Source organism: Trachemys scripta, chromosome 3 (assembly GCF_013100865.1).
Source record: "Trachemys scripta elegans isolate TJP31775 chromosome 3, CAS_Tse_1.0, whole genome shotgun sequence".
NCBI lineage: Eukaryota > Metazoa > Chordata > Testudines > Emydidae > Trachemys > Trachemys scripta.
In genome coordinates this window covers 160,368,953-160,386,350 of record NC_048300.1, presented here as the reverse complement: position 1 = coordinate 160,386,350, position 17,398 = coordinate 160,368,953, and the positions used below count along the sequence as shown (strand labels likewise).

Below are 17,398 nucleotides of genomic sequence, written 5' to 3'. Positions count from 1 at the left end.
CACTGAATGGTTGACATTGCCTTATCTGAAACCTGTATAGTCTCTCTTAGATAGCATTTGCACTTTAAATAAGCCATGCAATCTTATTTAGTTAGAAAGGCATCTAAAATTGATTAATTGAATTCTAAACATTAAGGTTTGATTTTAAAAAATTACAGAATTTTCAAATAAAATTAGAGATGGTAATTACAGAATGATGATTTTAAAACTTTGACTGGAGTAATGATCAAGGTTAATGCCATGGTAAAGATTGAGAGTTTTGGAAAATCAAACTAGACCAGCAATGTCTGCTGGTTAGATGTGCCAAAAATTCTGAGCACTCATCAGATAATTTTTAACAATATTATGAAACAAGAATTCATATTTTACAGATCTGGCTCACGCAACTCAATTCATAATAGGAAAAAATAATTAAACCTTAAATCAGTGTTCATTTCATTATCTGATATTGTCCCTGTACTTTCCTTAGACAAACTGAGGATTATAGTTGAGGTCAAGGAAGCATGATTTTTATTTAATGACTGACCAGTCATTCATACTGTGCCCATTGTTGTGCTGTCTGATACCAAGATGTTCCTTAATGAGCACTTTTAAAGAATGGATTGTTGCTTTGGGTGATGACCTAAATCTTTCAGATATTGAGGATATCTTTTGTATTTCTTCATATGAATAAAAGTATTATCAGTATTTTGGTGATCTATTGAATTAAAAATGGGGGTTAAAGTATCATACCATTGTAAGACAGCTGTTTTATGGAAGTGATTTGCAAAGTAATCTTTTGACTTAGTATGTTTGAAGAAGAATGTTATAAGCTTGGTAGAAGTAATATTACATTTTTAAATAACGGTCTTAATTATATTTTGTCTATTATGTAAAATGCTTGTTAGGACAACTCAATTAACTGTTCGTTCACGGGGTTCATATAAATCACAATGAAATATTATTTTTATAAGTCTCATAATATATATTTTGCCTCCATTCTCCTTGAATAATTCTGATACATTACTTGCTACTACTACAGCAGTCTGTTTTTGCCACTGAAAGCATATAACTGGGTAACTTTTTGAGAGCAGTTGATTTACCACAATATGGTTCTTCTTTTTGACTCATTTCCCAACATCAGTCACAATTACTGATGTAATGTGCACATAGAAAAATAAAAAGACTTTAACATGTTTTGTTATCTGAGCCTCAAAAAAATCTAGAAAATGTTCAGTATCGGAAACATGCTTTTTTGTGTCACATTTGGAACTCAAAGTTCAATAGCGCTCAATGAAAAATGTCTAAAATTGTAAGATTGGGGCTGATACCAAGCATGAGAAATTTCAACCCAGAAGTAATTTTTTGGTGTGACCTATATAAAATATTGAAAAGTGTTTAGAAGAGAAGTGTCTTCTGAACCTTAATTTTAGCATTTCTATCAATAACCTATAATACATACTTTTTAAACATATTGTTATAATAAACATAGGGAAAAATCACCCAATAAAGCCATTTATTCACTTAAAGATATACATTGAGGCCTAGATTATCACCATACTCAGAATTGCCCAAGTCTCATACAGCTATTTCCCACACAGAAAAACTCTGTCCATAGGATATTTTTAGGTTTCTCTTCTTTCTCTTTCTAAAATGCAATAAAATTTATCTTAAGAAATAAACATGAGCTTTTTTCCATAAAAGAGCAGATTGGTTTTAAAGAAGTTATTAAAGTTAGCTTGTTTTTTACAAAAGGTCTAAACAAACATCACCAAGTTATATTTAATTGCATGGAGAACAGCAGTTGTCTGGTGTTTAAGTGAGGCAACAGCATTATGTAATACTTAATTCTCAGTTGTTATACATTAAACAACTAGAAAGGGGGGAAAGTGCAATCTTCATAGAAAGTGTAATGAAACACATGATACCATACTATAATTGGCAGGAGAGTTTGTACTTTAAAATATCAACTGTAATAAGTACAAAATCTGATAATTTTTTAAAAAATCATAAAATAGTGATCAATTTTCCAAGAATAAATGCAAAGCACGTAAGTGGAGATACTATTTCTACTCAGATTGTTAAATAAACTGATGTGGACTACAAGAAAAGCCCCAAATAAGTCTAAACACTATTTGCAAAGAAGTCTTTGCAAAGGAATGTATCCTTTAATTATGACAATGAGCTAATTACAAGGCACTATATATTTTTATGTACATAAACTACAAACAAGGTATTGGATAGAAAAATAGTTCTAGATTAGATTGCAAGTTAGGAGAGTTTTATATTAATGTAATGTTTAAAGTTCAGTGATGAGCACAAAGGCACATTTCTAAAACTAAGTTTTTAGATATTTTTCACAGTTCCAGTTATTTACTAACACACACAACATAAATGATCAAGAAAACAAAGTCCTTAAATTGTCTGACAGTTTCTTGGACATCCTTTTTACTTAGTCTTTCTGCCAAAATCATTGTTACACAGATTATTTCATGTTTTAGACTTTGCTGTGTCTAGTTGAGTAATGTGAGCTTGAACTGATGAAGACTATCACAATTCAAGAATTGGAACAAATTGATCCCTTCAGAATACTAGTGCATGTTTTCTGGGCTGGAAAATGACAAATTGCAGCTGTGAGTTTAAATGTTTGGCAAATGCAGTTTTTGAAGACTATACAATACACAATTCACATAGAATGCAAAGGGCATTTAGAAATCTGCTGGTCGGATCATCATAGTTGTGGCTTTGAGAGAGTACCCTGATCCTTTCCAGTAATACCACTTAATACCATTAAATTTGTTGGTGTTCTGCCGCAATGGATAGTACATTCCATTCAAGTTGGAGGGACCACATGCATCAAACCACCAGCCTGTAAGAACAGAAAACAAACAAAAATCTGAAATAATTAAATTATCAGTGTAGGTAGTTTTCAAAATTGTATGCACAAATACCTTACAGTGTCCTGATCCTGAAACTAGAAAAAATATAGGAATATTAAAATACCTAGTTTTCACTTGTGTGCCTCCAGATCTCTCCTCCTTGGTAACTTTAACCATGATGAAATGTATATAGCAGAATAACATACTTGAGGAATATGCACTACAAAATTTAGCTGTAGGAGTTGTAGCATTTTATGGGATGTGGTTGTAAAATAAGGGAGCGGGCTTCAATCAACTCCTCAAAAGTTTATCTTACTACATATTTCAGAGGTTGATGGTGATAGATCTAAGGGCAGAATTTGGCTTGAAGAGGATAATCATGATATTGTATCTTTTTCCTTCTGCCTTCTCTCAAGATTATATAATTTTCCACTTTTAAAGTCTACATTTCTACTTAAATGAAAATTGCTTCCCTTGCAGCGAATTCAGTTTGCTTCAGTACTTAAAGTCTGTAAAGATGTGCACTATTTCTAAGCCTTTCAGTACTGAAACAGCTAGCTGAACTCTGCATAAAGGAATGGTGAGAAAAAAGTAGCTAAACTTATTCAGTTTCACATCTTTTTCTTCAAATTTCGCTTGTTGTCCTGAGTTGTTAGTAAGGAATAGGGAAACTTTATTTTTATTAGTAAAAACAATATTTTTACACTTTTGTTATACTGATGGTAATAGGAGTGCTGTGTTTTACAAGGCAATAATCCAGTTCTCCCTTCGGATAAATTTAAACTGCCTTCAGACTTGCAATCTATACACTCAAGAAGCAGATCACTGTTTTGTAAATTGAGTGTGCCTCTCTTAAGCAACATTTACATTACAGAAGGTGTGACTGGATAGCAGAATTATAGAGAAAATTAAACCTGCTTTAAGATACAGAAGCAATCTAAAATGTAATGTCAATAAACGTGTGAACAAAATTGATCCAGAATTTATCCACCTACATAATAATTTTGGTATGCTTTGAGTAAATGTATTCTTAACTTCAAATTATATTTAAATATGGGGAAAAAGTAATGTTTTGTATTACTGAAATGTATTATTTCATGACAACTACATTCTAATTGTTATACTTTTAAAGAGCCTATAAAATGCTTAGTTCCCATAGGATCACTAGAGATTTCTTGTGCCTAATTAAACAATTTAGAAACCATTTTGTTGATTAAAAAGATGATTCCGGATACTTTTGGGGGGCATTTTGATCATTGGGCTACTTTCCCTTGCTATTTGGAAGCGCACTCTGCTGTCTTCTGTTCATACCAGTTTCACAATAGCAGGCCTTGTTGTTGCACAAGCTGTGAGAGAATGAAGGCCTATTTCCTCCCAATTTTAACTCCTCTCATTTTTACTTTAGCTGAGCTGTCTTTGAAATGGTAAAATAGAAAATTTGAACTCACTGAACTAGCATTTCCAATTGTGAGTTTTGGACTTTGTCACTAGTCAGGATTTAATACGTCAAAATTACCATCTATTTACCTCATGGACTGTTTTACTGCCAATAAAAATAGGGAGATTGAGAAACAGAAAACCATTCCTACCTCCTGTTAGCATTTGTGAACATTTGCAAATACATTTGTCATTGTCTGCATCCTTTGTGCTAAAATCATTTCCTGGTTGGCTGATGCTACTTATTTTGCCCGCTGTCCCAGTAAGTCCTTTAAGCTGGATCCTGTAGAAGTGCACAACGGAAAAACAAATGTTAGATTGAAGCTAATGGCAGTTGATCTACACAGTAATGAGGAAATTTTTTGTAATAAATATCCTGTTTAAACAACAGTTTGATTCTCCTCTTGTTAATGTACAGCTATAAACTTTCTTTGAAGGGTATTGTGTTGGTATGAACAGTAACACTGCCAGCATAACATTATATTGAAGAGATAAAATAACCTCTGCTTTTATAGATGTTTGTTCCACCTATGTTAGATTAACAGAGATTATATGGAGGTATATATTGATAATCCTTGAGAAATGTACTCTATGTAAGAAGAACTAATACCATAGTAACTTGCAATATTAAAGTGCATTACATGTAAGCAACACTAGTAGTGGATTTTTAAATCCTCTACCTAATTTTCTCCCTGCCCTATTCTTACACTGGGTTACTCCTGGGGGAATACTGTGCCTGCACAGAATCTCCCCTGCAGATTTCTTTGCTTCCCCGCAGAAAAATGACTTTCTGACAGGGGCGCAAAGGGAAGCTGCAAAAGCAGTCATGCACCACTCGCTAGCAGCGCACGTACAATGTTTCCGGCACCCAGAGCAGCCGGCAGAGAGGTAAATCACCGCGGGGCTAGGGACATCCCAGCCAGTGGCTCCTACCCTGAGTTGGGATCAGCTGCTAGTCCCAACTGGGCTGGAGGCAGAAGAGGACAGGACTTCCCCTTCCCCTGCAAGGTGTCAGACCCACCCCCAGAAACCAGGAAGCTCAGCATCCTCCCCTGCTTCCTGCCCCATCACTCCTACAGGTTGGGGGGGTCACTGTACGGGGATCTGCTCCCTCCAGCCACACAACCCCCATGCATCCAGACCTCCATACCCAGACATCCCTGACAAGCCTCACCTGTTATATCCAGAACCCCCCTAGCCCTCCATACCAAATCCTACCCCACTGTACCTCAACCCCTGAATCTGGCGCCTCCCTGCACCCAGACCCCCTGCCCCCAGACCATCCCCACTGAGCTCCCTGTACTCAAACCCTCACCCTGATGCCCCACCCCCTGCACCACCCTGAGCCGTCACATCCAGACCCCCATGCCACTGACTACCAACTAGCTGCACCCAGACCCCTCCCCCCCAACAAACCCCACTGCCCCAGCACCCAGATCCCCCCTCCCGCTGAGACACCCAGACCCCTCCGCTGGGCTCCAACAACCTTTACTTGGAAGCCCTTGCAGAGTCCCATTGTCCCTGCACCTGGACCCCCCTCCACCTCGCCACGAGCCTCTGTGCATCCAGATCTCCACACCTAGACCCACCACTGAGCTGCCTGCACCTAGATTGTCCCACACAGAATCCTCTCACCCCACACCTGGATCCCCCCCCACTGAGCCCCTCCACATGTGGATCCTGCCTGGTTGAGTCTGCCTGCCCGGCATCTGGTGCAGAGGGGTATGGCCCCAGGGTGTTTCTGGAGCAGGCCCAGGCCTTATGCTGTGGCAGGGTCGGGTGCAGCCTCACCCCTGAGTCCATGTCCTGGGGGTAGGGAAGCAGTGATTTCCCACCTTCGTACAGCCAGTGGCCTGTGCTCCCCACTGCCACGCTGGAGCCTCTGCATTTATTTATTGACAAATAAAACTTGCAGAATTTTAAAATATTGTGTGCAGAATTATTAATTTTTGGCACAGAATTATTAATTTTTTTGGTGCAGAATGCCCTCAGGAGTAACTGATATTAACATGCTGTGGCAGTCTAATATGAAAACTGTGTATCAGTGATGGGTAAAATTTCATTGGTAATAAGGTTGATTTTTCTCTGTCCTTTCCTTCTCACTTTCCAAAGGGACTCTTCCTTTGCAAATCTTTTGAGAATTAAAAAAAAATGTCAAATCAATTCATGGTCAATAACAATGATTTTAATTTTGAAATATTGGAGGGAAGATATAGGCTATATAGCACTTCATAGTCATATGACAAGTCTAACTTTCAAGTGAGGCTGCTATTACATTGTTTTTAAAAACTGAAAGATTTATATCATGTGATTATCAAGTAGTATAGAGCTATCTTGTTTATTTAAGAGATAGGACTGATCTTCTAAGGAATTTTTAATTTCTTCTCAAACTTGTCTTGATCTTGCTATGTGCCTGCCTGCTGTAGAATGTCATTAGATCAAGGACCATCATCCTGGAGTCAGTTTTATTACAATGCTGAATTTTTCTCTAAATGTTAATTAGTTTTTAAATTATTTTAAAGAGTCTTGGGCAATTATAAACAGAATATTTTGAACCATTTCACACTTCCTCATACTTTCATATAAGGAAATATGGATGTTTATCACTAACAATGGATTTTAAAAGTTTAATGATCTTATTACAGATTATCTTTTTTTGAAATATCCTTTTAAAAGTGTAGGTGATGTTAGAAAAAGCTTAATGTAGATGTTGAACTTTTTTTTTTAAAGAGTTCAGACTTAGGTTTCAAATACTGATCCAATTAAGCCTATTTCTAACATAGTTTGTCTGTCCAGTGTTAACAGTTTCCAAACATTGTGTAAAAGTCTACGGTTAGTTTTCAAACATTGTTCGATGCCTGACGTAAACAGGCCATTATTCTAGTCATTGATTTAAGAAATGGTTGGATTAAAATCAGGATACCTGTGAATAACAATTTGAAACTACTTTTGATGTGAAAGATCCCATTGCAACTTTCTGAAGAGCATAGATTTTTCTCGGGTGGTTTTGGCCTAAATTTCCCCTCTCCTGTTTTGGTGTGCCATCTTAGTTCCTTCCTTTCCTGCCTTATCGAAGGCTCCATTAGAGTGGGGCTATCATATATTTGTAAAGTTTGTGAATCACTTTGGGGTATTGTGGGGTAAAAGGCTATATATAAATGTGAACTCTTATTGATTTTGATTGAATGGGTTTTTGGATTTTTTTAAAACCTGGTGTGATTAATCTTAACTAGATTTTTTTCAGAGCTTTTGAAAATTTTCCTCACAGGGTTTGTGAAGTTTAATTGATTAATTCTTGAAAAATGCTTTGAGATCTTCAAATAGAAAGTCACGTCTATTGCAAGGGCATAATTGATGAAAGTTATTTTTAAAAGGTCTTCTAAAGTTAGAAACCTAAAGTCTATATTCACTTACCTAAATAAGTGGCTCTGGCCAAAAACACCCCAATATTCACTCCTTCCACATTATTATAATAATTGTTGTGCAAAATACATCTTGTTGAGGTATCATTTAAAATCTAATAACACGCAGATCGTCAATATTCTTGCGTAATATATATACGAAACATGTATTAGGAGTTATGAATATAAGCTGAAATTGATTACCATGTGTTTACCAGCAAGTCTGGGGAGTGGGTAAACCGGTTTCTCGAAGACACAGGATAAGCTGCCTCCTCTAGCCAGGTGTCAAAGTTTGATTGCCAATCACCTGTCAAGTGACTATTGTTTGGCAATGAAGGGGGGGGTAAGAACAGATCTATCTGAATTTTAGCAAACAACATGGATATTTTTTCACCATGAGACTTCATGTCTCCGTCCTCACAGTTGGAATGAACTTTATTTAGGGGTAATCCTCAGGAAAATGCATTTCAAAGGGTGACTGGATTATAAAAGCGAGGTGCAAAAACACCCCAACCTATCTCTCTCTCCCTCTCTCTCATCTAAGAAGACAAAGCAACCAGCCCTTTGACTTTGGGGGAGTAACTGACCTGAGAATTTGGTCAGTAATGTTGCTGGGAAGCTGGTAAGGATTTTACCTTGAACCAAGTCTAGCTTGTTATGTTTAACTACTAAAAAACATTTTATCTTTATTTCTCTTGTAACTTTTTCTGACTCTAATACCTTATATTTGTACTCACTTAAAATCTCTTTGTAGTTAAATTTGTTTTATTTTTTAATAAAACTAATCCAGTTTTGTGTTTAAACTGAACAGTTAAAGTAGCAAACTGTTGCATATTGACCCTTTACAGAGGCAATGGATCTCTAATATTTGAACTGGAGAGGGCTGGAAAGTCCAGAACACACGTTTTGGGGAAAATTCAGGACTAAGACTGTATTGGGGTCACCCTGCAGGTAGTATCCAAGGCTGATGAAAGCCAGAATGTGACTGGAGAGTTGTTGACAGGCAGCCGATGTTATTGCTGCTGGGCCAGGCCTGTAGCTATACACAGACACTCAGCATGTGAGCTACATGCTGTTAGGTTTAGAGTTGCCAGGCGTCTGGTTTTTGACTGGAATGCCTGAGCGAAAAGGGACCCTGGTGGCTCTGGCTGTTAAAAGTCCAGTTGGTGGCGTAGCAGGGCTAAGGCAGGCTCCCTGCAACTCCTGGAAGCAGCCAGAATGCCCCTGTAGCCCTTAGGTGCAGGGGTGGCCACGGAGGCTCTGTGCGCTGCCCCCAATCCAAGTGCCGACTTCATAGCTCACATTGGCCAATGGGAACTGTGGGGATGGCACTTGCGGATGGGGCAGCATGCTGTGCCACCCGGCTGCACCTCTGCCTAGGAGCCGGAGGGGGGACATGCCGGCCTCTTCCAGGAGCCGCCTGAGGTAAGCACTACCTGAAGCCTGCACCCCGCACCTCAACCCCCAGCCCTGAGCTCCCTCCTGCACCCAAATTCCCTCCCCAGAGCCTGCAATCCACACCCTGTCCCACACCCCAACCCTCTGTCCCAGCCCTGAGCCCCCTCCTACACTCCAAAACCTTTGGCCCCAGCTTGCAGTCCCCTCCCAAGCCCCTCATTTCTGACCCCACCCCAGATCCCGCACCCCAATCCCCTGCCGCAGCCCACTGAAAGTGAGCGAGCGTGGGGGAGAGCGAGCGGGATGGAGTGAGTAGGGGCAGTGCCTCTGAGAAAGAGTGATGCAGGGGGCAGGGCAATTGGTTTTCTGCAATCAGAAAGTTGGCAACCCTGGTTAGGCTGTGAGAAGCCCATTTTGGGAGCTACAATAGCAAAGCACTGTGAATCACCCAGGTTACAGGCGATGACACAGCCTCTCCCTGGCCTTGATTGCACTCTGAAATGTGACAATGGCCTTATTTCCAAAAGTGCTCAGCAACCAGCATCTCCAAGGGAAGATCATATGAAATTAGAAACCTAAGTATAAATTATTGGCCAATGATGATAATTTGGATAGAAAGTGAGAGAGATTGTAAGTACAAAGATCTCAAAGCACTTAATAGGCATTAAGTTAAGGTTAAGGTTCACAGTCTCCTTTTCAGGTAGATAGCTATAATTCTCCCAGTTATATAGCTGGAGAAACCAAGACATGTCCAAAGTCACCCAGAAAGTCTCTCAGAGCTGGGAGTAGAACTAGATCTCATGACTTAGTCTTTTTCTGACCATATATGTTCCTGTGCTAAGTGGATCAGTATATCATTTTCCCCCCTTACATTGTTTCTTTGAAGCATTTAAAAAACTTACTAATGTAAAAGGAAATTATTTTTATGCCATGAATATTACAGTGTAGCTAAATATTTTCAAGATAATTTTAAAATGTATATCCTTTTTATAATGTTAAATAAAATATACTTTAAACCACTGAATTTTATGGCACATCAAATGCTTGCATTTCAAGAGGAAGTATCTATTTGCAGACAGCCATCTTAGTTTGCAGTAATTATTTTTTAATAATGTAAATGGACCAGGGTAATGACCCATTTTACAAAGGTTGTCCTTATAAATATTATAGTGCCTTAATGTAAAAATAAAATCTCTGCTATAGAGTCTAACTCTATCCAGATGAGAAAATATTTGGTTTGGATTTGAAACAACCACATACTATTCAGGCATTAAGATCCAACTTTTGTTGGGGGAATTGGGGGTAAGATATTGATAGTTCTTTGAGTGGCCCTGCACATTCCCATTTATGGGGTACTGAGCTGCCGTTGGTGGAACCTCCTTCTAGCAGTGTCAGCTAGACCACCCTCACCCACTCAGTTCCTTCCAACCATGTGTGCATGGATGGATGTGAACTTCAATCTGTTTGTGAGCTGAAGCCTTTTTCTTCTTAAGCCTTAAGCCTTTCTTTCTTCTAGTGGTAGGTTGTTAGTATATTTAATGTTTTCTGACGTTCTGGGTTATAGTGGAATTAAAGCAGAGGAAGCCACCACATGCGGTGCCTTAACTGCCAGGGAGAAGAACACACACCTTCTGGATGTTTGATTTGCTGAACCTTTAGTCCCAGAGACTGCAAGGACTGGGAGACTCACTTGAAGATCCTTCTCAAGGAAGCTCTCAAGGCTAGACTTTCTGGATCAGATCAGTCCTCAGATCCAAGGTCTCAGAGGCCAGTCGTGGCTCCTGTGAGTTCCAGTGACTGAAGGGTTCCAAGAAACTGAAACCCCTGTTGGGGACGGATTCAATTCCTGCGCTTCCTCAGTAAAGCTCCTGAGGCTACACATGTCCAAACCGGGGCTGCATGGTCAGATCCAACTGCCCTAGTTCCAGAAGAAAGGTCAAGAGACAGTTTGATCATCCTCACCAATGCCGTACCTCATGCCTTGCAACTTTCTGATCCTGATGGATCCCCCTCAACTGCAGGACCAAGGTCAATTCCTACTTCCACTTCCAGATCCAGGAAGATTCAATCAGTGTGTCAGAACTGGGGCCATCAGCGCCTTCAATTCTGCGTGGTGTAGCACTGAAAAAAGATACATAGAACAAAGCGGCCACTGTTGGCTGTGCCACTTCCTATGCATCAGAATTATTGATTCTGTCCAATTCTGACAAGGCTGATATCGTTCTAAAGCAGAGACCTGTTTCACCTCCAATTTTATTAGCAATGGAGATGGATTTGTATATAATGTTGGATCTGATGTTGTCCAAGTCTTCGGACTTGCTGTAATTCCTGCTTTGGTTCCAGTGTTGGTTCCAGCTACCTTAGAGGTGGGCAAACTGCGGCCTGTGGGCCACATCCGGCCCACAGGACTGTCCTGCCTGGCCCTTGAGCTCCTGGCCAGGGAGGCTAGCCCCCTGCCCTCCTCTGCTGTCCCCTGCCTCCCCCCCGCAACCTCAGCTCGCCATGCCGCTAGGGGGTGGTAGGATAGTCATGGGAGTCCCGAGGGGACCTCTCGGGGGCAGGGATGTGGATAGGGGTTGGGGCAGTCAGGGGACAGGAAGCAGGGGGGGTTGGATAGGGGTTGGGGTCCCGGGGGGTGGTTATGGGTGGGAGGTCCTGGGAGCGGGTGGTTAGGGGACAAGGAGCAGGGAGGGTTGAATGGGTAGGGGGTTCTGAGAGGGGCAGTCAGGAAGTGGGAAGTGGGAGGAGGCGGATAGCGGGTGGGGGCCAGGTTCTTTGGGGAGGCACAACCTTCTCTACCTGGCCCTCCATACAGTTTCGGAACCCCGATGTGGCCCTCAGGCCAAAAAGTTTGCCCACCCCTGAGCTACATCCATGGTTCTGGAAAGGTCTGTCATCATGCAGCCCAAGTTCACTTTTTGGCTCCAGTTCATGCATTGGATCTGAGTGTGAAATGGAAGATTTCTAAAAGGAGGCATGTTTCCCTGGTTCCAAGATCCATCATAATCTTTGTCTGTTGTTAAGAAGAAAAGGCCATAAAGTGGCATGCGTTCTCTTTCTGGGACCTGTACAGGGTCTCCATAAAGAGCTGGATCCTCAGCCCTTCCTCCTCAGACCTACCACTGTCATTTCTGGTGCATTTTATCTCTGATCCAGACCTGGGTCAATACCGGAGGAAGATAGAGCAGCAATTCTCAAACTGTGGGTTGGGACCCCAAAGTGAGTCACAACCCCATTTTAATGGGGTCGCCAGGGGTGGCATTAGATTTGCTGGGCCGGAAGCTGAAACCTGAGCCCCACTGCCCAGGTCCAAAGCCGAAGCCCAAGGGATTCAGCCCTAAGTGGTGGGGCTCAGGCTACAGTCTCCCCCACTTGGGGCTGAAGCCCTTGGGCTTTGGCTTTGTCCCCCCACCCGAAGCGGTGGGCTTTGGGCTTTGGAGGGACTTAAGCGAGCTCTGGCTTCGGTCCCCCCTCCTGGGGTCGTGTAGTAATTTTTGTTAGAAGGGCGTCACAGAGCAATGAAGTTTGAGAACCCCTGAGATAGAGGAACACAAAGACCTATAACTTGCTTTGTACCACCCTTTGGACTACCTCCTATAGGCATGTTCCTGAATCCAAATTGCTGGGGAGACTGGCGGTCCTGGGGCTGATGACCTTATTGAGGGCTACCTCGGGAATTCATCAGTTATCCTCCATGTGGCTGGAGAGGTAAAGTTTTGTCTACAAAGAATCCAACAGTTCAGAGATCCTCAGATCCATCTTCTCCTGGGCCGTTGACATTTCAGACAGTGCTTTCTGAGGAAGAATGTAAGGGGATAGCTGCCCTCTTTGAGCAGGAACATATGGAAACACACTGTGAACCTGATTTATCACCAGATGAACGTGTGGGAGTGGCTTCTGCCTCCTTTCCTTTCAAAGGCACTTTGTAGTTCCACAATTTGGTGAACTGTATGGCGTCCACTTTGAATCTGTCTGCAGTGCCTGTGAAGGAGACTTCTCCCACACTGTTGATATCCTTGATGCTACCTTTAGGATTAGAATATCTCTACCCATTTTGGATGGTTTGCTACAGCTGGCTGAATGTGTGTGGTCTGCTACTGCCTCTTGTCAACCTGTCTCCAAAAAGGTTGACAGGTTGCCTCAGATACCATCTGAGAGGTTTTCCTGTTTCCATACACATCCTATACATAATTCACTGTGGTGACCGCTGCCACTAACAGGGCAACATCTGGACAATCATACTCCACCCCATCTAATAGGGAGAGGGGAAAAGATTGATTCATAAGGGGAGGAAAGGCAAATTATCAGGTAGTCATGGCCCACTACAGTTCTATTTATGGAAAAAGATGACATTGTTTTAACAAAACTTACATGACACTTTGGACCCTACTGCCAGAACATTATCATTTCCTCTATCAGGAGGCAAGCTTGGCTTTGTTCCTCCTCTCTAGCTCTGGACACTTGGCTTATACTGGAGGAGCTCTCGTTTCAAGGAGGGGGAGTGCCTTTTCAGTGAAAAGACAAATTAATAGAAAAATTAAAGGACAAGAGATTGACAGCCCACTCTCTGGGTTTAATTTTCTCTGCTTGGAAAAGGCCCTCTATTTTATTTCTAGTACCAAAAGCAGTCCGACCCCCAGTCTTCATTATTTTATTTTTTGTCAAGTCAAAGATTTCAACAATACCAGCAAACCTGTAGCTTTCCAGAATCAATGTAGAAAGAGGCCTTTCAAACCAAGGTCTAAATCTAAACAGCCCACTTTCTTGTCATCATCTTCGTAGTGGAACAACAAGCTTCAGTTTTGATGAGAAAATTAAGAATCAAGAAATACTCAATCAGGATCAGTCTACCTTAGAATCATAGAATATCAGAGTTGGAAGGGACCTCAAGAGGTCATCTAGTCCAACCCCCTGCTCAAAGCAGGACCAATTCCCAGCTAAATCATCCCAGCCAGGGCTTTGTCAAGCCGGGCTTTAAAAACCTCCAAGGAAGGAGACTCCACCNTGTTGGACCATGTTGCAAACAGCTTCACACCTGGTCAATTCCAGCTAGAGAATATGATAATTGACAGATCTGTTACGTACCATTTGTGCATCTGAAAGCTGTCTTTGCTGAGATGATCTGCAACTACATTGCTTCCCCCTGCCAGATATAGGGCCACAGTAAAAATTTTAAGTATCAAAGGGGTAGCCGTGTTAGTCTGGATCTGTAAAAGCAGCAAAGAGTCCGGTGGCACCTTATAGACTAACAGACGTATAGGAGCATGAGCTTTCGTGGGTGAATACCCGTGCATCCGAAGAAGTGGGTATTCACCCACGAAAGCTCATGCTCCTATACGTCTGTTAGTCTATAAGGTGCCACCGGACTCTTTGCTGCTCTTACAGATCCAGACTAACACGGCTACCCCTTTGATACTTAAAATTTTTACTGTGGCCCTATATCTGGCAGGGGGAAGCAATGTAGTTGCAGATCATCTCAGCAAAGACAGCTTTCAGATGCACAAATGGTACGTAACAGATCTGTCAATTATCATATTCTCTAGCTGGAATTGACCAGGTGTGAAGCTGTTTGCAACATGGTCCAACAAAGTGTGACCTCATCTGTTCCAGAGTGGGTAGGGACTATCTTGGTCAGATGCTTTCCTGCTGCACTGGGGAAAAGGCCAGATGTATATTCTCTCCCCTCCGCCCCCTTTCCAGTGATTCAGAAGGTGGTTAGATACACCAGAACAGGGCAAAGATTATTATCATTGCCCTGGCTTGGCTATGTCAACAGTGGTTTATTGATCTCCTTCAATTCTCTGGTGGAATCTTAATGTGTCTGACAATGCCTCCAGACCTGCTGTTTCAGCAGGAGGGCAGGAATTTTTCACACAGATCCATAGTTTCTTCACCTGTTGGCACTGGCAATTGGACTTTGACTCTGTCTGCTCTTGAGCAATCATGTTCTTTGTCTTTGCAGGACATGCTAATTAATTCTAGAAAACAGTCTACTAGAAGCTGTTACTTCTTAAAGTAGACCCAGATTTCAGGCACGGATGAGGGAAAATCTGATTCCCTTGTGTCTGCTTGTGTTCTGAATACTTAATGTACTTGAAATCTCAGGAATTATCTAACTCATTGTTAAAGTTCATTTGGCAGCCATCTCTGCATATCACACGTTAGTAGTTGATGTTTTTTCATAGTTCAGTTAGCCATGCTGGTGAAGTAGACCTTTCAAACCTTGGCTCTGTGTTCTTTCTATTATTTATTGATCAAAACGGCTTTCATTATTGCCATCACATTGGCTTGGGGTGGCAGTGAATTGAATGCTCTTAGGGCTTATACACCTTTTACTTCTCTTGATAAGGACAAAGGTAGTTCTCAGATCTGATTTCAAGTTCTTACTTAAAGTGGTGGTTGATTTTTTTTTCACATCAGACAGTTAATTTGCCCCCACCACCACCCCTCGCCCCCGAGCCACACTCTAATAAGGAGAAATTGGTCCTGCTACATGCTTTGGAAACCAGAAGGTCCCTTGCCTGTTATTTAGATAAGAGTAAAGTTTTCATATATCTTCTAGATTGTTAGTGTCTTATGCTAAAAACTACATGAGTTATACAGTTTCTTCTTCTCTTGATGGATAAAATGTATTGCTGAATGTTACACACTAGCAAAAGTTCCTATATTTGCTTCAATTCAACCACATTCCACTAGCTGTGGTTACTTCCTTTGCTTGTCTTAAGCAGGTGCCAGTTGCTGAAATTTGCAGAGCTGGAACCTGGACTTCAGTGCACACTTTTACGAAGCATTATATTTTGGATTTGGCCTATAGGGCAGATGTTGGATTTGGTAAAGTGGTGCTTCAGACCCTATTCAGTTAGGACTTTGTTCCTGACTCCAAGAAGTTTTCACCACTGCTCAATTTGTCCCATAATTGGGAATAGGCAGAGGCACTCAAAGAAGAAATGAAGGTTACTTGCTCATGTTTGAAGTTCTGTGAGAGGGCTCTGCATATTCACACTTCCTACCACCTTCCCCTCTCTGTCAGAGTCCTTGTTTGTTCTGTGTCTTGGCTTTGAGGTGGCTGCAACTAAGGTGGTGAGAGCAACAGAGGGTCCTGTGGCACCTTTGAGACTAACAGAAGGTGGTGAGGGTACTCTGCCTCTTACATAGCCTTGCCCTCAGAACATCAGTGACACTGAGGGGAGGGGTGGGAGCATGAGAGGGCTCTACCTGACACTGCTACAGGAGGTTCTACCCCAAAACACCACAAGGTGGCGCAGTACACTGTAATCTTGACTATGCAAAGCCATCTAGAATAACTCCAGTTGCAGGCGAGAAACTTTCAGTTTGGGACTGTTTTTTATGTGGGGGTTGAGGTGAAATCAAAGTGTATTTCTGTTAACCTTTGGTAATCTCTTGATGGCGAAAGTCTTCTATTCTAATTTTATTTTCCTTGATGAAAAAAATGTAATGTTTAAGAGCTCATGTTTTTAATGGCTTCTGAGCTCCTTGAATATAGTTTAGTTTTTGGGTGCAAAATTGTATTTTATAAAGGTTTTCATTTAGAAATGTATGAATTTGGGTATCATGGAAGGTGTCAGATTGACCTTCCTTGTAGTCTAACTTGTCTACTGGACAAAGCTTGGACAGCAGTACTATAAGCCTCCTCATGCTATTCCGTCCAGTGGTTCTCAAAGAAACGTAAGCCTCCTCATACTACTCCCTCCAATGGATCTCAATTCTTTTCTAGATAGTTCACCTAAAGCAATCTTTCCCAAAGTGAAAGGCTCCTTATCACATTACCAATCCTTTCTATCATCCAGCCTCCAGTACCTTATTTACCCATAGGAATCATGGTTTCAGTGACTCCTTTCTTCCTTTTTTTTTTTTTTTTTTTTTTTTTTTTAAGTAGTTCCTGACCTTAGTCTGGTAACTTCTTTTGCCCTAAAGACAAGACCACTTAATTCCATTCAAGAATAGAATATTAAAGATCCCCCTGAAGACTTTCCTTTTAAACATATTGGTAACTGTAACTGTGGACAGAATATGTACAGGCTAAAGTTACAAGAACACTCTGCTAGGCATAAAGTTTTATTAAAATAAGAGGAACAATGAAACTAGAAATTAAACCCTTACCATTGGGATAAACCGAGGACCCACCATTGAGTAACTCAACTGTGAGCTGCATTCATTCTCAAAAATCAGAGAACAAATCAACCCTACTTTGGCAGACCGTGCATCTGCAACCTTGTGGTTGCTGTATGCATGTCCATGGGTGTAGATCGGGAAGTGGGGGGACTGTCACTAGAAGTAATTCCT

General features: G+C 41.3%; 2 protein-coding genes across 7 annotated transcripts in view; one reads left to right on the top strand and one right to left on the bottom strand.

The window, feature by feature from the left end:
* Positions 1–17,398, top strand: part of MCPH1 (microcephalin 1) — a 226,099-nt gene that overhangs the window by 104,903 nt on the left and 103,798 nt on the right. The window lies entirely within an intron of this gene.
* Positions 1,479–17,398, bottom strand: part of ANGPT2 (angiopoietin 2) — a 64,510-nt gene continuing 48,590 nt past the window's right edge. For all 4 annotated transcript variants that reach the window (XM_034766365.1, XM_034766364.1, XM_034766366.1 and 1 more), the window contains 2 exons: positions 4,448–4,578; positions 1,479–2,848 (listed from right to left, as the gene is read on the bottom strand). In XM_034766365.1, coding sequence (XP_034622256.1) covers positions 2,688–2,848; positions 4,448–4,578 — 292 coding nt within the window. In that variant the 3' untranslated portion in view covers positions 1,479–2,687. The remainder of the gene's footprint in view (positions 2,849–4,447; positions 4,579–17,398) is intronic.